Below are 25,220 nucleotides of genomic sequence, written 5' to 3'. Positions count from 1 at the left end.
ATCCCCAGCCCATGACCCATAAGCCAGTCCCAGCCCAGTCCATCTCCAGTCCCAGACCAGTCCATCCCCAGCCCATGATCCATAAATCCCCAAATAAACCTCCCCAATTCCAGACCAGCCTCCCCAGTTCCAGATCAATCTAGTCCCATACCACTCTCCCCAGTCCCAAATCAGTTTCCCCAGTCCCAAATCAGTTTCCCCAGTCCAGTTTCCCCAGTCCCAGATCAGTTTTCCCAGCCCCAAATCAATTTCTCCAATCCCAGATCAGTTTCTCCAGTCCCAGATCAATTTCCCCAGTCCCAGACTGGTCACTCTCCAATCCCAGGTCATCCCCAACCCCAAATCAGCCTTCCCAGTCCCAGACCAGTCCCATCCCCAGTCTCAGACCAGTCCATCCCCAGCCCATGATCCATATATCCCCAAATAAACCTCCCCAATTCCAGACCAGCCTCCCCAGTCCCAAATCAGTTTCCCCAGTCCCAAATCAGTTTCCCCAATTCCAAATCAGTTTTTCAGTCCCAGATCAGTTTCCCCAGTCCAATTTCCCCAGTCCCAGATCAGTTTCCCCAGCCCCAAATCAATTTCTCCAATCCCAGATCAGTTTCTCCAGTCCCAGATCAATAATCAGTTTCCCCAGTCCCAAATCAGTTTCCCCAGTCCCAAATCAGTTTCCCCAGTCCCAAATCAGTTTCCCCAGTCCCAGATCAGTTTCCCCAGTCCAGTTTCCCCAGTCCCAGATCAGTTTCCAGTTTCCCCAGTCCCAAATCAATTTCCCCAGTCCCAGACCAGTTTCTCCAGTCCCAGATCAGTTTCCTCAATCCCAGATCAGTTTTCTCAGTCCCAAATCAATTGCCCCATTCCCAGATCAGTTTCTCCATTCCCAGACCAGTGTCCCCAGTCCCAGCCCAGTGTCCCAGTCCCAGTCCCAGTCCATTCCCACTCCCAGACCACTTTCCCCAGTCCCAGACTGGTCACTCTCCAGTTCCAGGTCATTCCCAACCCCAAATCAGCCTTCCTAGTCCCAGACCAGTGTCCCCAGTCCCAGAGCAGTGTCCCAGTCCCAGTCCCAGTCCATTCCCACTCCCAGACCACTTTCCCCAGTCCCAGTTCCCAGCTCCTTTCTGGGATCAATCCTGGATCATTCCCTCCCTGCCTGCCCCAGCAGTTCCCACTGTTCCCAGTCTGGATTTGTTGTCCTGGCCAAACCCAGCCAGACCCACCGGAGCATAAAGGACCATCTGCAGCCTGACTTCAGAGGGGTTTTTTTGGGATTACCAGATTACACACGCATTTCTTGGAAGAAAACCATAATTACTCCCACGTGGGTAATACAGAGAAATGGGAAATGTGTGGAGCTGCACAGATGGTTTAATAAAAATAACGCTCTGAGGTGCACAGCCTTTCCTGTCATTTCTAATAAAGGATGGCTGGAGTGGCCCTTGTTTTTAAACACCCCACTGATCCTCACTGGATCCCCCCCAGGAGATTTGGGGTGAGCCAAAAAACCTCTTCTGCAACCAGATACAGTCAGGAGGATTCTTTTTTTCTTTTTTCTTTTTTTTTTTTTTTACCAAAAAATACAATTTTAAGCTTTGCAGGGGTTTTGCATCCTCCTGCTAGATAGAGACCCTCCTGTAAAAACCTCCTTGTTTTGTTAAAATTCTGGGGAAATTGTGATATTTCAAAGGGTCTGCACGCAACCAAACTCTCCATCCCCTCTGGAGAACAAAAACCTGGAAATTCATTGTGAATTTCCAATGGGGAGAGGTGCCTTCATCATTCCCACCTTCATTTGGGCTCTGCAGCTTCATAGGAAAGATAAAGGTAAAGATGGAAAGATAAGTCCAAATTCCCTGGGGTGAGGAGGGTCCCTGTGGGGAGGACAAAAAATTAACCCCATTAAAATAGGGTTTCAGGCAAAAAGTGGAAATCAGCCCAGTTTTACCTGTCCAGGGTTTGCCTCCCAGCTCCCAGAATTCCTGAAGCCACCTCAGGTCCCACTGATGGAGGACAGAGTGGAAAAATAGACATATTCACATAAAAAAAATAGATATTTGATAGCCCTCAAATCCAGGGAAATGTGGGGTAGGAGGAGGTTTTTGGGGCATGGTTGTGGCGGTGATGTCAGGCACGGAGGGCGCTGCTGTGATTCCCCAAATCCGGGGGGTTTTCCCAGCTTTTTCTGCGGTGCTGTGGTTCCCTGGGAATGTTTGAGCCGCGGGCTGTGGAGTTTATCACAGCTCCTGCACATCTAATCTCTGCTTATCACCCATCTCCAATGACTTCCTATTAACTCCCACTTTCTTCTCTTTTCTCTTCCTGCCTGCAAGTTCCATTTTTTCTGCTTCCTAAAATGAAAACAGAGGCTTTAAATCCAATATTGATCCCTGAGCTGATTGCTCAGCCTCCCTTCAGCCCCCTCCATCAACAGCCTCCACCTCATTCACTGCTGTCCCATTACTCCCATGTGGAATACCAGCCACAGGGACCCTTTTCTCCACCTAAATAAATGGGGAAAAACATATTTTTTCCCCCCTGGAATTCTATATATCATGGCTATACACAGAATATTTAAAACTTTTCATTTTGCGGGTGGATCTCACCAAGAAAATGGGAAGCAGGGTGGTCATTTCAGTCCATCTCTGTATTCCCACCACAAATCAAGTCCAGGCACCCTCAGGATTTAATAACTTTTTTCTTTATTAGGAGCTGAGTGAGTCACCCCTGGTGGTGTCACATGATGAGTACCCAAAAATCTTCATCAAGATAATTCCTAGAAATGTTTTTAATCCCTTTTTTCTTAGAAGGAATTGCAGAACAGCCATTTTTGGAGTGGACAAACAGGGTAATTATAGTAAAAGGCTGAGATGGCACGGAAGGGTTGAAGGTTTCCATGTGGAAGGGCTGAATCCATGGGATGGGACCCCCCTTGTAAGGGGGATTCCTGCCAAAGAAAGCTCTGGAAAAGCACAATCCGAGTTTGGGATGAAAAACTGGACGTGGCCACGGGGTTTAGGTATCAAAAAGGCTTTTGGAGAAGGACAGAGTTAAATTGGTCCATGGGTTGAGCGAATCCAACCAAGCTTTTGGATTCTTTGGCAAGCAGGGACGTTCAGGGAAATCCCAAACCCACTCTGGCTCCAGGGATGGAGGCAGTGGGACAGGCACTGCTGGGTTTCCCCCCTCCCTGGGGCTGGGATAAGGAAAATACCAGAAAAAAAGGTAAATTTGGGGTTACCTTTCCCCTTATCCCTGGGCTGGGAAAGGAAAATGCCAGATAAAAGGTAAATTTGGGGTTACTTTTCCCATTATCCCTGGAGTTGGGATAAGGAAAATGACAGATAAAAGGTAAATTTGGGGTTACCTTTCCCATTATCCCTGGAGTTGGGATAAGGAAAATGCCAGATATTCACCTGCCAGGGACATGCACAGTGAGGGGCAGCCCCCAAACCCCTCCAGCCCCCCTCCCCACCCCACTGGGTGCCAGCTGAGGCTCAGAGCACCCCCAAACCCCAGGATTCACCCCTCCTTCCTCAGGGAAGCAGAGGACAAGGTGGCCCCTGTCCATCTCTCCTCCCAGCTTGGATCCACTCCCAAGGTGTGCAGCACCTTTCCCGTGCCCTGCCAGCCCAGAGGAGAGAGGGACGGGGCTGGCTGCTGCTCTGAGGGTGGAGAGGGGGCTGTAATCCACTGGGAATGGGGCATGGGACAGAGCAGGGCGCTGCCAGCCTGGAGCTGGAGCTGGCAGCTGGCATGGGGGGTCTGTGGCTCCTGTCCCCCTGGAGCCCAGGCTGGTGCTGGCAGCTTTGTGCCCTAGCCACGCATCCCTGGAGGTGCTTGGCAAAGGGAAAAGTGAGTTTTCCCTGCCTGGGGACAGCCTGGCTGGTTATCTGCTGGTGCATCTGCTGCCAGCAGCGGTGCCAGCGGTGGTGCCAGCGGTGGTGCCAGCTGTGTGGCAGGGAGAGGGCAAGGAGGGAGCCAAGGAGCGGGGCCAGGAGCAATCCCTGCTGCCCTGCTGCTGCCCCAGCAGCCGCTGCAGCTCCTCCTGGTCCTGGAAGGGGTTCCTGCCGTACTCCCGGCGGATCCAGGCGCGGTACTGGCAGGGAAAAAGGCAGGAGAGCTTGTCAGGGTGGCCTGAAAAGCTGAGAGAGCCCAGACAGAGAGCAGGGCTGCGGCAGATCCGGGGGAAAGCAGCGAGCAAAGCCATCCCTGCTGCGTGCCCAGCACTGCCAGTCCCACAGGAGCTCACCCCAGCACCCCACAGACACAGGGGATCCCCACATCCCCAGCACCCTCAGCTTCCCACACTGGCTGCAGCTGGGACAGCAGCTTTATTTATTCCTCCTTGCCAAGACGCTGCTGCCTCCTCGTGTGCCTGAATTCCTGTAAGGAATGCTTCCCAAAGGTTTTTTTGTTGGTTTTTTTCCCCCACAGGCAGCAGGGCCAAGTTGGTGCTTGCAAGGTGGGGCAGGTTTGATGCCAGAGCACCTTGGGGGGTTGTGGGCAGCCTCTCACCCCACTGATCCCCATTATTAGGAGCATCCTGGTGGCCAGGGGCCAGCTGGCAGCAGGCTGAGGCCTCGAAGCAAGGGATGATCCAGAGAAACTTTTCCCGTTAGTGCTGGGATGAGGAAAGAGCCAGACAGCCCCAGGCTGCAGCAGGCAGGAGCGTGGGCAGCAAGGGGCAGCTCTGCCAGGATTCACCATTCCAGGCCTCACTGGGGCTGGGATCCGGCTGCTCCAGCCAGGAATTACTGGGATGAGTGGTGGGAGCACAGCCAGCAACACCAAACACCTCGAGGAAAGGATGGAGGGAGCCCGTGGGTGCAAAGGGTGCAGAGAGGGACCGGGCATTGGAGCCCTGGGATGGGGACAGGGACAGGGATGGGGATGGGGACAGGGACAGGGATGGGATGCAGCCAGGGGAGCCAGGGGAGAGGGAAGCAGCTCCCGTGAGCTGCCCAGCCTTGGCATGCCCAGGGTGAGGTGCCCTCGCTGTGGATTTGGGATCCTGAATGGGCAGGAGCCACTGAGATCCCAGAAGAAGGTTGGGAAGCAGGGCAGCAGGACTGGCAGCAGGACTGGCAGCTCAGTACTGCACCAGCCACAAGGGGAAAAAAAGGTTCAGAGTGACCCTGGTGGTATCCCCCTCTCCTGCAGCCAGGGAAAATCAGCTGGGGCAGGGGGGATTTCCACTGGGAATGTCTGGATTTCCCAAATCCACTCCCTCCCACAGCAGGACTCACCAGGGCTGTCACACAACTGCCACCTGCAAGCAGGGACATCCCTGCCCAGGCTGGCCCTGAGAGCCAGACCTGTGCTCCTTGCTAGAAAACACCCCCAGGGAAGTGAGACCCAGAGGGTTTGGGGCAGGATTTGGGGCAAGATCCACGCCAGGCTCTCATGGGGGGGGCACATCCCCTCTGTGCCAACCATCCAGAGGTTTGGAGCTCGGTGGGAAGGGCTGCCTGGCACCCAGCAGGGCTCACGGCCAGGCTGGGAGCTGCCTCCCACCCTGCAGGGAGGAGGGAGGGAGATGGGGGAAGCTGCCAAGCATTTCCTCTTAAAGCCAGAGCAAGAAGTGGTTCCAGCCCATTTCCTGCAGTGCTCAGCACCGAGCCACTGCCCTCCTCCTCCTCCTCCTCCTCCTCCTCGTCTCTCCCAGGCCAGCACCCAGCTTATCTGGGGCAAAAGGCAGCCAGCACCACGGGGGACAGGTCTGTCACCAGCATGCCCATCTGTGCCCTCTGTGACACCCACACTGCCTTCCTTTTCTAACCCTACCCCTCATCCTGCTGCTGCTCTTGGTCCTTTCCTTCCTTCTCCATCCCTCCAGCCCGGAGAAGCCACATGTGCCAGCTTGGAACCACAGCTGCACGCTCCAGCAGTGAGGCTGGAGCATCTTCCCCATTCCTCCCTCCCATCTGAGCTCCCTGAGGCGAGGGAAACTGAGGCACCACAGCCCCACGAGGCCCCGGCTGGTTTGAACCAGCAAGGGTTGAGGTTTCCCACCCACGAGAGCCATTCCCTGCCCAGGGCTGACATCACAGGGAACACGGGTGGGAGTTTCAAGGAAAAGGCAGCTCTTGCTAAATCCCACGGACAGGAAAACACATCCCAGCACCTCCACCCCCAGCTGTGCCTTGGCTGCTTCAGGGAAAGGGCTGCAAAGCCCCTGGCAGAACTGTGAGCTGATGGAAAAAGCAGATTTGAAGGGAAAAGGAAGAAATTGTGCTGTCCATTGAGCCCAGCGTGGATTTTGGGAGCAGGAGAAACAACTGGGATGGAGAGGGGGCACAGCAAAGCCCACACCAGATCTGTGGGAAGGGATTTTGGGAGCTGGAGGAATTACTGGGATGGAGGGAGAGCACAGCAAAGCCCACACCAGGGTGTGTGGGAAAGGATTTTGGGAGGAAAAGGAATAACTGGGATGGAGAGAGGGCACAGCAAAGCCCACAGCAGGGTCTGTGCAGGGATTTTGGGAGGAGAGGAATAACTGGGATGGAGAGAGGGCACAGCAAAGCCCACAGCAGGGTGTGTGGGAAGGGCTGGGGAGAGCTGGGCCAGCCAGGGGAAGCCCCCAGGGAATCTCCAGCCCCGGGAGTGTTTTGTAATCCCCGGGAACATTTTCCACCCTCCTGCAGGGGCGTTCCTGCCAGCTGGTGCTAACGGGGCAGGGCCACATCCCTGTGTGACAGCACCCGGGGAAGGGAACTCGGCCTTGGGGACAGGGCTGGCCTTCAGGACAGTGTCCTGGGCTGTCCCTGCTCCCTCCTGCCAGCACGGGAACCCCCCCAGGGCTCAGAGGGAGCTCAGGGACCCCCTGTTTGCCACGGGGCCATTGCACGGTGGCTGCAGAGCACGGGGGGCTCTGCCCCCAGGGCTGGCACCGGGTTTAGGGGTGACAGGAGCTGTGACATCCCTTGCACACATCTTCCCCAGGGTTCCCCTTTCCTTGTCTGTGTCCCCTGGGAAGTTTGGGACCCCAGGGATGGGGGACGGAGCAGAGTCCAGAGTGGGAGGCTGGAGGCAGCTGGAGAGCCAGTGGGAGCTGTACTAAAAGCCTTTTCCTTGGCTTTTTAAGGATTTTTCCCTTTACTTTTTAAGGTTTTTTTCCTTGGCTTTTTAAGGTTTTTTTTTTCCCTCGGCTTTTTAAAGTTTTTTTCCCTTTGCTTTTTAAGGTCTTTCCTTTTGCTTTTTAAGGTTTTTTCCTTGGCTTTTTAAGGTTTTTTTTTCCCTTTGCTTTTTAAGTTTTTTGGGGGTTTTTGGGGTTTTTTCTATTTGTTTTTTGGTTTTGGTTTTTTTTTTGGTTTTTGTTTTTTGGGGGTTTTTTTCCCCTTGGCTTTTAAAGGTTTTGGGGTTTTTTTTCCCTTTGCTTTTTAAGGTTTTTTTTCCTATGCTTTTTAAGGTCTTTCCCTCTGCTTTTGAAGGCTTTCCAGGTCAAAAGCACAGCTCTGACCTCTGCACTAAGCGCTCTCCCTGGAACGCAGCTGGGCTCTGCTCCATCCTCCCTGCCCTGCACGGGCTGGGAGCCCGGCCAGCCCCAGCTCCTGCTCTCCCAAACCTGCCCCACCTCGTTTTTGGGGAGGAAATCGGAGATTTCTGCACTCCTGCCCGGAGAGCAGGGCACTTGCTGGCACAGGGAGCCCTGGCAGCCCCAGCGTGCCCAGACATCCTCACTGGAGCCTTCCTCCCCCTGCACTCCTCCTCTCGTGCTGCATTCCCGGGAGCTGGCCCAGCTCCTTCCTGAGGCTCCCAAGGGACAAACTGCTCTCCCATCCTCCCTGCTGCATCCCAGCTCCACAAAACAAGTTTAGGGTTTTTAAGAACTTTTTAAAGCGCACTCACACAACATCAAGGCAATTTTTTTTTTTAATTTCTTTTTGGTTTTGCATGCAAACCCCCAAATCCTCAGGTGATAAATGGCATTCCCAAATCCAGCTGCATGCAAAGGAGCCGTGCCTGGCTGCAAAGCCCTCGAGAATGCACCCAAGGGGGCCTTACCTCGTGGAGCAGGGTGCTCTCGTACTCCTGCAGCTGCTGCTGGAAGCCGGGGTTGGGGCTGGCGTAGGAACGCACGGCCCTGGTGGCAGCCAGGCAGCTCTGCCAGCCCAGCTCTGTCACTGTCATCAGGTATGCCACCAGCACCGTGCTGCTGCGGGACACCCCGGCCAGGCTGCGTGTGCCAGGAGCCAGTCAGGGAGGGGATCCCGCAGGAACCGCCCTGGGATGCAGAGCCCCTCGGGGGCTGCAGGGGATAAGGAGCTCTCTCACACCCTCGCTGCTGTTGTCACCTCCCTGTCCCCTCCTCAAGCCCGTCCCAAGTCTTGGATGCTCAGGTGCTCTGTGCCTCCTCCTCGCCTTCCTCCCCCTCAACACCAAGGACACTTTTTGGGAGCCCATCCCGGGTGCCTCAGGTTTTATATTTTATATTTTATCACATTCTGTGCTGCTTTAGTGTGTGGGTCTGAGCTTCACATCAGGGGATGGTGAGCTCTGTGCACAGAGCAGGGACACAAAACAATTCCTGCTCCAGCTCAGCCTTCCCAAGGCATCGTGCCCAGCTCCCAGGGAGGGTGTGAGGGGTCCCAGCAGCTCTCACCAGTGCACCAGGCAGCCTCCCCCTCCGAGCCGGCACTCGTGGATGAACTGGATGCACTCCTTAAAATGCTGCAGCCTGCAGGGAGAGAGGCAGCAGTGAGGAGGGAAGGGCTGGCCGTCCCTGCAGGGCACCAGGACACCCTGCAAACACCAGCACTGTCACTCCCAAGGGTTTTTCACCACCCTGGGCCACCAGCGTGGGGTGGAGCAGAGATCCTTCCTCTGCCAGGTGAAGGTGATGCCTCAGGTTTAGCTTTTCTATTTTTCACACTCGGTGCTGCTTTAGTGTGTGGGTCTGAGCTTCATATTAGGGGATGGTGAGCTCTCCTCACAGAGCAGGGAGACAAAACAATTCTTTCTCTAGCTGGGGACCAGGGATAAATGATCCAAATTTTATATAACCCCTGCTGCGGCGCCGGACTTCCTCTGCTCCGCGTGACGGGGCGGGCGTGAGCCCACGCTGCCTTCCTGATTTCTCAGAAGCCAAGGCTTGACCTCCCGCAGCCATTCCCACTGCCAAGGGAGCTGCTCTCCCTCTGGGAACTCTCCAGAAGCTCCTCCTTGCCCATGGAGAAGGGTGTTTGTTCTTCACCCTGCCCTGGAGCGCTGGGCTCGGCGCTGTCTGAGGAGCCAAAGATGAATTTATTCAGGAATTGCAGGGGGTTCTGCTTCCCAGGAACAGGAGAGATGAGGGAGTGTCTGGCATCGTGAGCAGGCTAAAAATACTGAGCCTCTCATTCCTGGAAGGAGATGTCAGTCCAAGGATCCTCCAGCAAATGGAGCATCACCATTTGGGAGGATTTTCCCTGTCCAAAGTGATGCCTCAGGTTTAGCTTTTATATTTTTCACATTCTGTGCTGCTTCAGTGTGTGGGTCTGGATTCACATCAGGGCATGGTGAGCTCTGTGCACAGAGCAGGGAGACAAAACAATTCCTGCTCCAGCTGGGCACCAAGGACAAATGATCCAAATCTCAGCCCAAGAGCACAAACCCCGTGGGCTGCAGAGAGAAAAACAAGAACAATGGGACTGCAGGGGCTGCAGCTGGAACTGGACACTGAACTGCAATGTGCACATGGAGCAGAGCTGATCCCAGGGAGAGATCTTGTGACCGGTTGTCAATTTTGTGACCATTTTGGTTCATCTTGGTTCATTTTGGGACCATTTTGGTTCACCTTGGGTGCAGCCCTGGCTGGGCTCTTGTGCTGCCCAAGGTGGATCCATTTAAGAGATCCTTTTAACAAATCCCTGCTTTATTCCTTAGCTCTGTCCAGCCTCTGTTCCAGCTCAACCTTCCCAAGGCATCCCAAGCTGGTCCTAGGGGATTTCCCTGCTTGTCCCACTGATCTTCACGGAGCACACAACATCCCCCAGGGCCTGCAGGTGCTGCCCACTCAGCTCCAAACTCTCCAGATGCCAGTGCTGCCCTTCAGCCCCTGGGCAGGAGCAGCAGGAATGTTCTCTGCCTGTGAGGACACGATGCTCGTGCCTCCAGCCTGCATCCCTGTCCCAGCCTCCCAAAGGAATTTGGCTCCCCATCCATCCTCACCCGCTCCACGGGTGTTTTTCCCACAGGGAAAGCTCTGCCTGTGCTTTTCCAGCCTCCAAGCGTGGGATCAGGGAGTGGAATTAGCGCTGAGCTCCCAAATCACAAGCAGGACACAAAGTTCACCAGGATTGTGAAATCCAAGGCATAAACTGACAAGCAGAAAATAGTTTCTTGAATAACTCTTCCTTCCTGCAGGCAGCCTTATCTTCTTTTTTTTTCCCTTTTTTTTTTTCCCTTTTTTTTTTTCCCTTTCGTAGACACGCCACAAGTGCAAAGAAATGAGCGAAGAGGCAAAAAATAACAACCAAAAATCCCAGTTCTTGCTGAGGCAGGGTTTTCTTGTAAAGCTTCTCTTTCCGCTCAGCCAGAGCATGAGCAAGCAGGATTCCACCCCTGGGCACGGCTGCTCCCAAGGATGCTGGAAAACCAGCACCTCCACTGGCAGGGACTCGGAAATTAATTTTTTTATGCTTTTTAGGGTTCGATTGGAGAGAAAAATCCCATGGATTTGCCAATTTGCTGGTGTAAATTCATGATTTATGGGTGCTCATCACCCAAAGCAGCAGCATCCCACAAAATCCTGGGAATTCCTCCCAGCTCCTCTCAGCAGCTTCATCTCCAAAACAGCGTTCCAAGAGTTATGAGCATCAGTGCTTTATATGGCAAAAAAATTATATTTTAATAAATTTCTCTTGAAGACTGACACAAATCATCTTTCTAACACTCCAATTTTCAATCCTGCCAGTGGAATAACTCTGTAACTTGACCAAAAAATCGCATTTCCTGACAGCAAACACACATTAAAAATCGATTTTAAGCCCTAAAATGTTATTTACCACACAAAAATGAACCCCAGCTTCTGGGAAGCTCAGGGATTATGTGAAATTTCACAACATGAATAGACTAAACCTTCATCCTGCAGAACCTGAACTTTTATTGACCAACAGCTGCCAACAGGAAAAAGGATGGGAAATCACTTACAGGTTTTGACTGGATGAATCCGAGGCTGAGATACACAGATAGGTCATGTCCTGCAATACGAAATAAAACAGTCACAAAATACCTCCAAGAATCACAAAATCCTCAATTTCTCTCTCTTTTTTTTCCCTGACCTTGAGGGGAGAAGAAAGCTGAAAACCACGTTGGGGTTTGCTCCACGGCGATGGATGAGTGCATCCATCCCACCCCACTGATTTCCTCCCAATCCCACAGGACTGTGAGGCTGTGGGGACAACTAAAATATTCAGGAGCCCCCCAAAACAGAGCCAGGGAGCCCCAAAACAGAGCCAGGGAGCCCCAAACTCCACCAGGAAGACGTGCACTGACAAAGCCACTCTCATCAATGAGTTATTTCCTCCCCGTCCTTTTAATACCCCATAAATCATCTGCTGCCTGCTGGCCTAGGTCAGATTACTTTCCTCTCCTTAAAACATCGCTTCCTCGATCCTCCCTGTTCGGAGCTAAATTTAGATCCTTTTTATCTGGGGGTTGGGGTTTTTTTTTTAATCCTTTCTCAGCAAAACAGGGGGGAAATGCTGCAGCCAGAGCGCCAGGGATTGCCCCATCTCCATCAGGTCCCTCCCGGCTCAGGCAGCCCAGCCCCCCGGACCACCCTCCAGGCCAGGAGGCTGGGAAAAGTGGATTGTTGAAGGAAGGAAGGGGCAGAGCAGGGTGGGCACAGGGGTAATTCTGTGCAGGATGGGCACAGGGATAATTGTGTGCTGGGACACAGGAGGCTGGGAAAAGTGGATTGTTGAAGGAAGGAAGGGGCAGAGCAGGGTGGGCACAGGGGTAGTTCTGTGCTGGGATGGGCACAGGGGTAATTCTGTGCTGGGATGGGCACAGGGATAATTGTGTGCAGGATGGGATTCTGTTCTGGGATGGGCATAAGGATAGTTCTGTGCAGGATGGGCACAGGGATAATTGTGTGCTGGGACAGGCACAGGGATAATTGTGTGCAGGATGGGATTCTGTGCTGGGATGGGCAGAGAGAGAATTCTGTGCCAGGATGGGCACAGGGATAATTCTGTGCCAGGATGGACACAGGGAGAATTCTATGTCAGGATGGGCACAGGGATAATTGTGTGCAGGATGGGATTCTGTTCTGGGATGGGCATAAGGATAGTTCTGTGCAGGATGGGCACAGGGGTAATTCTGTGCAAAATGGGCACAGGGGAATTCTATGTCAGGATGGGCACAGGGATAATTCTGTGCAGGATGAGATTCTGTGCTGGGATGGGCACAGAGAGAATTCTGTGCCAGGATGGGCACAGGGATAATTCTGTGTCAGGATGGGCACAGGGATAATTCTGTGCCAGGATGGACACAAGGATAATTCTGTGCAGGGTGGGCACAGGGATAATTCTGTGCAGGGTGGGATTCTATGCTGGGTTGGGTACAGGGATAATTCTGTACAGGATGGACACAGGGATAATTCTGTGCCAGGATGGGCACAGGGATAATTCTGTGCTGGGATGACCCACAGGCTTTCCGTGCATCACCTCACCCACAGCTCCATGCCTGGTGCCATCCCAACATCTCCCACGCTGGGAAGAGCCACCAAACCCACCGTGGAGAAGCCAAAATGACCCCGAGCCACCCCAAAGCCCGACCCGGCCCCCAGCCCGGGATGGGCCCAGCAGCTCCTGGCGGGGCCGGGTGTCCCCATCCCGGGCCACCAAGGCAGCGGCGCTGGGGTTTGCGGTCACCGCTGGGGCCGTGATTGACACATTGCAAAACCCCCCGGGCCCTTCCGCTTCCCCTCTGCGGGCTGGGCTCCGTGGTGTAAGCGCTGCGTGCGCTTTGCTCCGTGGTGTAAGCGCTGCGTGTGCTTTGCTCCATGGTGTAAGCGCTGCGTGCTCTTTGCTCCATGGTGTAAGCGCTGCGTGCTCTTTGCTCCATGGTGTAAGCATTCTGAGCGCTTTGCTCCATGGTGTAAGCATTCTGAGTATTTTGCTCCATGGTGTAAGTGCTGCGTGTGCTTTGCTCCATGGTCTAAGTGCTGCGTGTGCTTTGCTCCGTGGTGTAAGAGTTGCATGTGCTTTGCTCCATGGTGTAAGTGCTCTGAGCGCTTTGCTCCATGGTGTAAGCATTCTCAGTGCTTTGCTCCATGGTGTAAGCGCTGCGTGCTCTTTGCTCCATGGTGTAAGCATTCTCAGTGCTTTGCTCCAAGGTGTAAGCGCTGCGTGCTCTTTGCACCATGGTGTAAGCATTCTGAGTGCTTTTTGCTCCATGGTGTAAGCATTCTCAGTGCTTTGCTCCATGGCGTAAGCTCTGTGTGCTGTTTGCTCCATGGTGTAAGTATTCCAAGAGCTTTACTCCATGGTGTAAGCGCTCTGAGCACTTTACTCCATGGTGTAAGCACTCCATGCGCTTTGCTCCATGGTGTAAGCATTCCAAGAGCTTTGCTCCATGGTGTAAGTGCTCTGAGCACTTTACTCCATGGTGTAAGCACTCCATGTGCTTTACTCCATGGTATAAGCGCTCAATGCGCTTTGCTCCATGGTGTAAGCATTCCAAGAGCTGTACTCCATGGTGTAAGCACTGCGTGTGCTGTGCTCCATGGTGTAAGCATTCTGAGTATTTTGCTCCATGGTGTAAGCATTCCAAGAGCTTTACTCCATGGTGTAAGCGCTCTGAGCACTTTACTCCATGGTGTAAGCGCTCAATGCGCTTTGCTCCATGGTGTAAGGGCTCCATGTGCTTTGCTCCATGGTGTAAGTGCTCTGAGCGCTTTGCTCCATGGTGTAAGCACTGTGTGTGCTGTGCTCCATGGTGTAAGCATTCTGAGCACTTTGCTCCATGGTGTAAGCATTCCAAGAGCTTTACTCCATGGTGTAAGCGCTCTGAGCACTTTACTCCATGGTGTAAGCGCTCAATGCGCTTTGCTCCATGGTGTAAGCATTCCAAGACCTTTGCTCCATGGTGTAAGCATTCTGAGCACTTTGCTCCATGGTGTAAGAGCTCTGAGTGCTTTGCTCCATGGTGTAAGCGCTCCATGCTCTTCGCTCCGTGGTGTAAGCACTGTGTGTGCTTTGCTCCATGGTGTAAGCATTCTGAGCACTTTGCTCCATGGTGTAAGCATTCTGAGCACTTTTCTCCATGGTGTAAGCTCCCTCCTGCCTCAGTTTCCCCAGCCCGGGTCCCGCAGCGCTGCGGGGATCAGCGAGGCCGGAGCAGCGGGGACACCGAGCAGGCGGTGCCAGCCCCGGCTGTGTCCCTCCGTGTCCCCTCCCCGCCGGGGCTCCATCCGCGGGGCGCCGCCGCCCTCTCGTGGGGACCCCCCGGCAGCGCTGCCGGTCCCTCCTGCCCCCCCAAAAAACCACCCAAACACCCCTCTGCCCCCTCCCCAAATCCATCAGTGAGGCCCTTTGGGCAGCATCGCCTGGTGCCAGTTGGTGCAAATTGGTGTAAATTGGTCCAAATCGTGTAAATTGGTCCAAATCGGTGTAAATCAGTCCAAATCCAGCACTGCTTCTCCCCAGGCCAGGAGAAGCCCCTGGGTGTCCCCTCCCAGCTCCTGCTGCCCCGGGTGGTCCCCAGCCGCGGGGCGCCGCCGCCCTCTCGTGGGGACCCCCCGGCAGCGCTGCCGGTCCCTCCTGCCCCCCAAAAAACCACCCAAACACCCCGCTGCCCCCTCCCCAAATCCATCAGTGAGGCCCTTTGGGCAGCATCGCCTGGTGCCAGTTGGTGCAAATTGGTGCAAATCGGTCCAAATCGGTGTAAATCAGTCCAAATCCAGCACTGCTTCTCCCCAGGCCAGGAGAAGCCCCTGGGTGTCCCCTCCCAGCTCCTGCTGCCCCGGGTGGTCCCCAGCCCCCTCACCAGGCACACACCTCCAGCACGGGCTTGGCGCGGTTGTGCACGGACAGGATGTGGGTCACCCCCTTGCTCAGCAGGTTCTCATGGTCCTCAGAGTCTGGAAAAGGGAGCCACGTGGGAATTACCTGCCCTGCTGGGACCCACCACCCCCTGACCCCCATTCCAGCCCTGCCCACTGTAACACACGGTGCAGGGAGGAGATTGGACACCTCCTTCCAGGTAAAACCCCCCTGGGATGCCCTGGGTGCTCAGCAGGTTCCTAAAGCCATCCCAACATCACAAATTAACCTGAGGACTCAGACAAGGCTGTTGTGTCCTTGCTGTTGGGGAGGTTTCCAGATGTGCCGTGAATTTCCTGGGGTTCCAGCATGGCTGGTGAGCACAGCTCCCAGTGGACATCCCTTTCCTGGGCTGGACTGGGATCACTGGAAGCCCAGTGGACATCCCTTTCCTGGGCTGGAATCACTGGAAATTGGGAAGGGGATTTGGGGCAGCTGTGGGAGATGCTGAGATTCCCAGTTGGGAGCACATGGAGTTGCCAAGGAGAGAAATCCTCCAGCCCTGCCAGCTGCCCAAGGATCCCACAGCACCACGGAGGGGCAGGGAAAGACACTCACCATGAATATTCCCCAGATAGAGGCCGGTGACAATCTGGGAGGTGACAAAAAGGAGAGAGAATTCAGATGGCACCAGGAACAAGGTACACTGGATGTGGTGGGAATGAGCTCCAGCAGGACCAGGACGCCTGGCACCAAGCTCCCCAAGCCATGCCAAACCAAGCACCCAAATCCATGGATCATCTTCACAAACAGCCAGGAAAGGCTGAGCCCAAACCCCTGAGGAGAGCAGAGCTCAGGAACAGCTCGGCACTGAAATGGGAGGAGTTTGGATGTGATCCTCTGGCGTTCCAAAGGTTGCATCTGCCAGCGGGGGATGGATGGATGCTATTTATAGCAGGATTTATATTTATTGCAGTTAAGAGATGTCAAGGCTGCAAATTTGGTCTCCAACTCGCTGCTGCAGGGTTATGAAGGAGAAAAGGGACAGCTGAGGGTGTTTAAGGGGTGTAAGAACCTGCCAGAGCATTTCCAGAGGCACAGAAAGACAGAGCTGATCATCAGCTGGACTCGCCGTGCCCATCTGGCAGGAGAGCCCTGCTTTGAGGAGTTTTAGGGTTTTCAACAGCACGGGGTCACATCCAGCTGAACCCCAGCCCATTCCTGGGTGCAAACACTTGGATTCAGCACAGCACAAACCATGAAGGGAAATGCAGAGCCCTGCATGTTATGGAGTGCAAAACTGGATCCTACAAAAGGCTAGCACCAATCAAGCCCTTGGCAACAACCTGGGCTCCCCAAAAGGGTTTGGTGGCACTGGGGGCTGTAAAAGGCACTTTGCCTGTCAGGCTGAGTTCACAGGGGGTGAATCCCCGGTGTTAAACCACACCAGAGCCATGCAGAGGGAGTTTGCCCTGATCTCATCTCCCTGTTGTTGTCCCAGAGTCTAATTTTAAACCGGAGGACTCAACATTCCAAGTGGTTATTTAAGGTCACCAACAGAAATTGATCCCCTCCTGCAGCCCTGGAGGAAAGAGCAGCACTGAAACCACACTTCCCACATTGCTGGGGCACACCCCCAGGGTGGGAAGCGGGGAATTTCCCTGCAGGGACCCCTGCTATCCCTGAGGATGAAAATGCCATGGTTTTACCACCCCAGGGATGAGCACCTGATGCCAGCTGTCACTCTTCTGACACCTGCAGATATAAAGCTTGGACTTAAATCCCTGTTTGTTTTCCTAATTCTCTTGAAGTGCTTGGAATTCCAAAGGGCTGTGGGAAAGGGGACAGTGCACATAGCTGTATTTAGGGACCTGGGAAGTGCATCCATGAGCTGCAGAAGAAGAGAATTTGCTGGCCACCACCCCACTGTCCCCCTGTACCTTGCTCATTCCAGTCCCCATGGATTTTCTCTCCCCAGGGTCAGGATTCGGGTGGTTTCTCAGTCTCCAAGGCTACCTGCAAATAAACACCCCAAATTCCCAGGGAGGATGGTGAGGTGTGACCCCTTCCCAGGGCAGGAGGAAGGGAAACACCAGGAGGGGAGCAAGCAGAGCCCTGGCAAACTCAGCTCACCCGAGGCTGCTCCAGCAGGTCCCGCTGCTGCTCTGAGGGAAGGGAGCAGAGTGGCTGCTGCCAGGAAGGGGAGGATGAAATAAGGATCTGGGATCATGGCAAGGCTCAGGTTTCTGTCCTGGCCTCCCTGGGGTTCCACAGCTTTTTGGAAGGACAGTCCTGGGAGGAACAACTCCCTTACCCCAGGAGCACTGAAACTCCAGCATTTGCTCCCAAACAAATCAATTTTCCAGGCACAATCCCCTGGCAGCTCCGTGTCCCTCACCCAGGTCAGTGCCACCAGGCTGCCAGAGGCAGGAGCTGGGCAAAAAGCAGGGAAAAGCAGAATTCCAACCATCATCAGCCTGGGATTGTCACCCTCATCCTCCTCAGCATCCCAGAGATAAATTTATCACTTAAGGGATTTTTCAGGTGTAGGAAGGGGAGCTCATTGCTTAATTCCCAGATTACCTCACCTTAAAAACCTTCCCAAATTTTGAGTGGAAGGGAAAGGGGTCAGCAATAGCCCAGCACAGCTCCTAAACCACATCAATTTCCTGATGGTTTCCTGCCCCATCAGGAAAAGAGCAATCTTAACTCCAAGCTTGGTTTAGGCTTCAGAAGGGCAGGGATCAGAGGGACCAAAGATCTTGGGAATAAAAATCATGGATGCCCATGTGTGGGCAAACAAGGACCTGCATCATAATTCAGAAAATTCCTTCATGAATCAGCTCTGCTCACAGACACGGAAAAACAGGGAGTAAGAGCTGTTAAAAACCTGCAGGGTCCAGGAGACACCAGCTCAGCTAAGGGAGAAATTTGGCAGCAGCTATCTTAGCCAGGCAGCAAATCTTGTTCAGGAAGCCAACGTCCCAGGCCAAGAAACCCACCCAGAGACCAGCAAGAGGCAGCTCTCAAGTTAACCAGACATTTATTAGCATTTCTGGAGGTGGAGAGGGTGTTCCAGTACAACAAGCAACGAGGTCACACACGGGTGATGGAATCATTTCATGTTCAAGCAGAGCAGGTTCCACTGAGTTGCTTTATTTCTTCCATTCGTTCTTGTCAAAATCCCACTGGGCTGTGATGCCCTGCACGGGGTTAGCCCTCATGTCCAACATCCTCTTGGTCTGAGCTGACACCCACTCCTCGGAGAAGGTGTGAGGGACAGGGCCGTACACTGCAGGATGGAGGGAATGATGGAATTATGTCCTCGTGCCACCTCAGCAAGTTGGGAATTCTGGGCTAAGTTTTGCTAATAAAAGGGTTTTTTCCCCCCTGAAGTTATCCCAATGGAGCAGGTTGCCCCAGAGAAGCTGTGGGTGCCCCTGCAAGTGTCCAAGGCCAGGCTGGATGGGGTTTGGAGAAACCTGGGACAGTGGGAAGTGTCCCTGGCCATGGATGGAGGTGGAATGGGATCATCTTCAGGATCCCCTCCAACCCAAACCAGCCTGTGACTCTGTGATCTGTTCCAATCTCCGCTCCCTGCATGCAGCATCAGCCCAAACCACACTCCCACATGGACTCTCCAGTGGTTTCCTCCATCACCAAGATAACAGCTTCCTGCTTTCCTATTTTTGGGAGCCTCAAGGCAGGGAGCAGCTCCTTTAACTGCTGCTCTGCCTCCCAGCAGCTGGAGCTCCCTGGAGGCTGAATCCTTAGCTGGGAAGGCAGCCAAACCTGGCAGACACCCAAATGTTCACTACCCAAGGCAGCAGAAGAGGGGAAGCTCTGGGATCAGGAATCTCACCACTCATTCCCTTCCATTTCCTGTCCTCCCAGATTTCTCTGAGTCAGCTTCCTGAGTGTATCTGCTGCATCCCCACGAGCTACAGCTCCAGGATGGAGTTTTCAGGGACTAGCAGACAGCTCCTGCTGCAAATCCCTGTCCTGGCTGTTCCATAAAGCATCCTGGCCCCACAGAATTCCCATCAGGCATCTCCTGATCCCACTCTCCATGGAAGAGTTACTCACTGAAGTGCTTCTGCCAGATGAGGATGATTCCAGTGAGACCAAGGAAGAACAGAACTCCCCCCAGGATGGTTTTCCACTCGTTTGTCCCTTTGTTCATCTCTGCGTAGGTCTCATTGAATTTTATCCGATACACTGGGGAAAAGAAAGAATCAAATCCTCTCTTTTATCTTTTCCTGGGAATTGCAGGTGACCAGAACTCTGCAGAGGGAGGTGAACAAAGGCTGAGGCTGCCCAGAAGGGGATGGATGTTAAATCAGGTGTGGCACACAAAACCAATGAGTTGTTTCACCCCCGCATCAATTTTAGTCTCCATTTTACAGATTATCCTAAATTGGGCACAGATTTCAGTATAGACCCGAAAGAAGGAAAACTGGGAGTTCTCCTTCCTCCCCTCCAATTCCCAGTGTGGTTATTGACCCCAAAGCTTCTTAGCACAAATAATCCCAACAGGAATGTTTGCAGCTCAGCTGCCACTGAACTCCACAGGAATTTTAAATCCAAAGCAACAGAAAATCTGGAGCAATTCCTCAAAAAGTTTTAAACCTTTCCCAGACCAGGTTCTCCCTTCATAACAGAACAGCATTTAGAAAAGATGAGGCAATTTTATTTGCAAGTCAAAACACCCACGGGGAGCCTTCCTTGGGTGGAATTTGGTTCATGCCAAGGTCAGTGGTTATTAACATTCAAATCCACGTTTGTGTTTGGGGCTCACTTCACCCAGCTGGACTGACAATGGCACAGTGCTGTACTGAGATTTTTTTTTTTTCCTGGCTGGCTGAAAGCAGATGGGAATCAAGAAATAAATCTGATGATTATTATTATTATTATTATTTGGTTTCTGGAAGAGGAAGGAATGGCTGAATGTGACCTGATATGGAACAGAAGCCACAGCAGGGGCATTGCATGTTTTGTAACAGCTCCAAAGATCTTGGGAATAAAAACCATGGATGTACATGTGTGTGCACATAAAGAGCTCCATCATAAATAAGAAAATTCCTTCATGGATCAGCTCTGCTCGCAGACACAGGGAAAAACAAGGATTAAGAGCTGTTCCAAGCATGGCCTGCAACAAAAAGCTGTCAAGAGACTTTTGACAAGGGCCAGGAGTGCCAAAACAAAGGGAATGGCTTTGAGCTGAGCGGCTTTAGGTGGGATTTGGGAAGGAATTGCTCCCTGGGAGGTGGGCAGGCCCTGGCACAGTGCCCAGAGCAGCTGTGGCTGCCCCTGGATCCCTGGCAGTGCCGAGGCCAGGCTGGGCAGGGCTGGTGGAGCGAGGCGATCTTCCCGCTCCCTTCCCACCCGAGGCACTCCACCCAGAGATGGAAACCGCGCTGGGGCTGCCCGGGGGTCCCCGAGAGCCCCCCAACCTACATTCCACCTTCTCCTCCAGGGACAGGGCGCTCCAGGACGCCTTCTCCTTCTCCTTGAGCGCGCGCTGCTGCGCCGACAGCTCCCTGACGAAGGACACCTCGGGCAGCGGCACGTCCCGGCGGTCCGCGTACACCGGCAGCGTGTAATCCTCCGCCTTCACCACGCCTGCCGCGCGGGGACACGCGGGGACACGCGCGGGGACACGGGGACATACATGGGGACACGGGGACACGCACGGGGACAGACAGGGGGACACGGGGACGGACACACACGGGGACACAGGGACACACGGGGACATACATGGGGACACACACATGGGGACATGGGGACGGACACGGGGACACAGGGACACACATGTGGACAGACAAACGGACAGACAAACGGACAGATAAAGGGACACAGGGACAGACGCGGGGACACGCACGGGGACAGACAAAGGGACATGGGGACACAAACAGGGACACAAACAGGGACACAAATGGGGACACAGGGACAGACGAAGGGACAGACATGGGGACACAGAGGGACGGGCACGGGGACAGACGCAGGGACACAGACACACATGGGGACAGACAAATGGACAGATAAAGGGACACAGGGACACACATGGGAACAGACACAGGGACATGGGGACACACAGGGGGACACACACAGGGACACACACAGGGACACGGGGACAGACACGGGGACATGGGGACAGACAGGGGGACACACGCAGGGACACAGGGACAGACAAATGGACAGATAAAGGGACACAGGGACAGACACGGGGACATGCACAGGGACAGATGCAGGGACAGATGAAGGGACAGACACAGGGACACACAGGGACAGACAAAGGGGGACACACAGGGACAGACACAAGGACACACACAGGGACAGACAAAGGGACAGACACAGGGACATGGGGACACACACGGGGACAGACATGTGGACACACACAGGGACAGATGCAGGGACAGACCCAGGGACAGACAAAGGGACATGGGGACAGACACACAGGGACACAGGGACGGTGACACACAGGGACAGATGCAGGGACAGACCCAGGGACAGACAAAGGGACATGGGGACAGACACACAGGGAGAGACACAGGGACACGCACAGGGACATGGGGACACGCACACAGGGACAGTGACACACAGGGACACAGGAACACACACACATGGGGACAGTGACACACAGGGACACACAGGGACACACACACATGGGGACAGTGACACACAGGGACACACAGGGACACACACACGGGGACAGTGACACACAGGGACAGTGACACACGGGGAGAGTGACACACGGGGACAGTGACACACAGTGACACACACACACGGGGACAGTGACACAGGGACAGCGGTTACACGCAGCCCTGCCCGGTCTCCAGCCAAACCCAGCAGTGCAAAGGGGCAGCACTGCAGGAAGGTGCAGGAGCTGGGGAGGAATGCTGCTCTGACAGCTGGAAATGGGATTGGGAACGGCCCCAAAGATCACCCCATCCCATGCAGGGACACCCCCACTCTCCCAGGGCAGCTGGGGGCACAGAAGGAGCTCGGGGGGCTCTGCTGGCTCTGCACAGCTCCTGCCAGGAGGGGACAGGGACAGGGACAGGAGCAGAGGGCACGGCCTCAGGCTGGGCCAGGGCAGCTCGGGGTGGACAGCAGCAGGAATTTCCCCATGGAAAGGGGGTCAGGGATTGAAATTTGGAGTGCCCATCCCTGGAGGTGTCCCAGGAATCCCTGAGGTGGCACTCAGAGCTCCGAGCTGGGGATGGGCACAGACTGGACTCAGTGACCTTGCAGCTTTTCCCACCGGGTTAATCCCATAGTTGCCATGGATTATTATTGTCCTGCCACCTCCCCCATCCTCCCCACAGCCCACCCAGGGCGGGTTTGTGAGCTCCCCCCTGCAGGCTGTGCTGCACCCACCGTGCCCGTGTGCCCTGAGGCACAGGGAGCTGGAGATGGATCTCCTCCCGACCAGGCTGAACGCCCTGGAAGCCAACATCCTGCAGGGGCAGGCAGCAACAGTCAGGGCCAGGGTGAAATGACAACGTAATGACAACATTTCCCACGAGTTTATGTACATATATCTATAAAATACAGCCTAAGGATTTGCTGCTCCTTCTCCAGAGGGCAGCACTCCACGCTGCAGAGGAGATTTAGGGGGATGTTCTCCCACTAAACCGATCTGGATGAGCCTTCCTCTCCCTGTTTCTAACCCGAGCCTGCAGCACTGCAGGCAAAGGGCATCGCCTTGTTTAAACCACCCTTCCAGGACGCTGTAATTCCAAACTGAACCGTCCCGGGAGCCCCGGGCACACCCCCGAGCAGGGAGCACCCCGGGAAGGGCGGGATGCCGACAGGGGATCCCCACCCACACGGGACCGCGGACCCCCCGCTGACCCCAGCGCACACAAACCCGCCCAAGCTCCCGCCAGGACCCTCTGCCCGGCCCTGACCTCGCCCCCCCGCCTGTCCCCTCAGTCCCGCCCGACATGTCGCGACACCGCTGCAGACCCCGCGGGAGGGGTCGCGGCGCTGCCCCCTCACAGCCCGACCCGCAACCCCGACCCGCGCTGCCCGCCAGCCCGGCCGTGCACAGGGATGGCGGGGGGGCTCCGTTCTCCCTCCCAGCCCGCTCCCAGCCGCTCCCCGCCCGCCCCGGGCTCCTCCCGGCCCGGCCCGGCCCCACGACCTGGCGACCGTCCTCTACGGCTGGCGGGACCGGAAGGAGCCGCGGCCGGAAGCGCGGGGCACGCCGGGAGCGCGGGCAGCGAGGGGCCGGGCCGGAGCGGCCCCGCGCGGGGGCTGATGGGATGCGGGCGGACCGCCGCTGGAGGTTTATCCCGCATTCCCAAAACCCCGGGATGTCTGAGGGTGGGAAAGAGCGCCGGGATCACCGAGTGACAGCTGTGACCCATCCCCACCTTGTCCCCAGCCCAGAGTGCCACCTCCTGAATTCCTGGGACACCTCCAGGGATGGGCACTCCAACCCTCCCTGGGCAGCTCCAATCCCTGAGCTCCCTTTCCATGGGGAAATTCCTGCTGCTGTCCACCCTGAGCTGCCCTGGCCCAGCCTGAGGCCGTGCCCTCTGCTCCTGTCCCTGTTCCCTGTCCCCTCCTGGCAGGAGCTGTGCAGAGCCAGCAGAACCCCCTGAGCTCCTTTTCTCCAGGCTGAGCCCCCTCAGGACTCTCCATCCCCTTCCCAGCTCCCTCAGGATTCTCCATCCCCTTCCCAGCTCCCTCAGGACTCTCCATTCCCTTCCCAGCTCCCTCAGGAATTTTCCAGCCCCTTCCCAACTCCCTGAGGATTCTCTATCCTCTTCCCAGCTCCCTCAGGACTCTCCATTCTCTTCCCAGCTCCCTCGGGATTCCCCAGCCCCTTCCCAGCCCCGTTCCCTTCCCTGGACACGCTCCAGCCCCTCAGGGTCCTGTGAGGGCCCGGAGCGGGCACAGGGTTCCAGGTCTGGAGCCCAGGACACGGACAAACGCGGCCGAGGCGTCACTGAACTCATTTTGTTCAAAATCCCTTTTTCCTTTATTGTTTGGGGTGCTGCATCCCTGGAAGTGCCTGAGGGCAGGCCCGGAGCGGCCCGGGCCAGGGAAAGGTGTCCGGGTGGGAATGGAGGATCCCTGGGGCCTTTCCAAGCCGAGCCATGTGGGATTCACAGGGACACGGATGATCCCAGAGATCTTTTCCCACCCGATGAGTCCAAAGATCTTTTCCAGCCCTACGATCCCAGAGATCTTCTCCCACATGATGATCCCACAGATCATTTTCCAATCTGAAGATCCCACAGGTTTTTCCCACACAATGATCCCAGAGATCTTTTCCAACCCAATAATCCCAAAGATCTTTTCCAACCCCATGATCCCAGAGATCTTTTCCAACCCGACAATCCCAGAGGTTTTTCCCACCCCATGATCCCAGAGATCTTTTCCCACATGATTATCCCAGAGGTTTTTCCCATATGATGATCCCAAAGATCTCTTCCAACCTGACAATCCCAGAGATCTTTTCCAACCCGACAGTCCCAGAGGTTTTTCCCACCCCATGATCCCAGACATCTTTTCCCACACGATGATCCCACAGGTTTTTCCCACACGATGACCCCAGAGATCTTTTCCAACCCCAAGATCACAGAAATCTTTTCCAACCCGATGGTCCCAGATGTTTATCCCACCCCATTGTCCTAGAGATCTTTTCCCAGAGATCTTTTCCCACACAATGATCCCAGAGACCTTTTCCCAGAGGTTTTCCCCACACGATGATCCCAGAGATCTTTTCCCACCCCACGACCCCAGAGATCTTTTCCCACTCCATGATCCCAGAGCTCTTTTCCCACAGGTTTTCCCCACATGGTGATCCCAGAGATCCTTTCCCATACCCATGATCCCAGAGATCGTTTCCCAGAGGTTTTCCCCACACGATTATCCCGTGATCCCAGAGACCTTTTCCCACAGGTTTTCCCCACACGATGATCCCAGAGATCCTTTCCCATACCCATCATCCCAGAGATCGTTTCCCAGAGGTTTTTCCCACACGATTATCCCAGAGATCTCTTCCCAGCTCATGATCCCAGAGATCTTTTCCCAGAGGTTTTCCGCACACGATTATCCCAGAGATCGTTTCCACCCCATGATCCCAGAGACCTTGTCCCACCTCATGGTCCCAGACATCTTTTCCCACAGGTTTTCCCCACCCCATGATCCCAGAGCTCTTTTCCCAGAGCTCTTTTCCCAGAGGTTTTCCCCACACGATGACCCCAGACATCATCTCCCACCCCACAACCCCAG

General features: G+C 54.8%; 2 protein-coding genes across 2 annotated transcripts; both read right to left on the bottom strand.

Annotated features, from left to right (window-relative positions):
- Window positions 1–3,690: 3,690 nt before the first annotated feature.
- Window positions 3,691–17,159, bottom strand: LOC120508109 (dual specificity protein phosphatase 22-A-like). The gene is made up of 8 exons (XM_039721469.1): window positions 17,103–17,159; window positions 16,910–16,985; window positions 15,588–15,621; window positions 14,985–15,067; window positions 11,131–11,180; window positions 8,603–8,677; window positions 8,005–8,176; window positions 3,691–4,096 (listed from the first exon to the last, which is right to left on the bottom strand). Exons 2-8 carry the CDS (start codon window positions 16,928–16,930, stop codon window positions 3,887–3,889), a joined length of 645 nt encoding a protein of 214 aa, XP_039577403.1. The 5' UTR covers window positions 16,931–16,985; window positions 17,103–17,159; the 3' UTR covers window positions 3,691–3,886.
- An 836-nt stretch (window positions 17,160–17,995) lies between these two features.
- LOC120508110 lies at window positions 17,996–23,194 on the bottom strand. The gene is made up of 5 exons (XM_039721470.1): window positions 23,119–23,194; window positions 22,350–22,429; window positions 20,427–20,591; window positions 19,056–19,187; window positions 17,996–18,261 (listed from the first exon to the last, which is right to left on the bottom strand). Exons 2-5 carry the CDS (start codon window positions 22,426–22,428, stop codon window positions 18,125–18,127), a joined length of 513 nt encoding a protein of 170 aa, XP_039577404.1. The 5' UTR covers window position 22,429; window positions 23,119–23,194; the 3' UTR covers window positions 17,996–18,124.
- Window positions 23,195–25,220: the final 2,026 nt, after the last annotated feature.

The sequence above is a fragment of the Passer montanus genome, unplaced genomic scaffold (genome assembly GCF_014805655.1).
Source record: "Passer montanus isolate IOZ18808 unplaced genomic scaffold, ASM1480565v1 scaffold45, whole genome shotgun sequence".
Taxonomy (NCBI): domain Eukaryota; kingdom Metazoa; phylum Chordata; class Aves; order Passeriformes; family Passeridae; genus Passer; species Passer montanus.
This window is presented reverse-complemented; position numbering and strand designations above follow the sequence as displayed.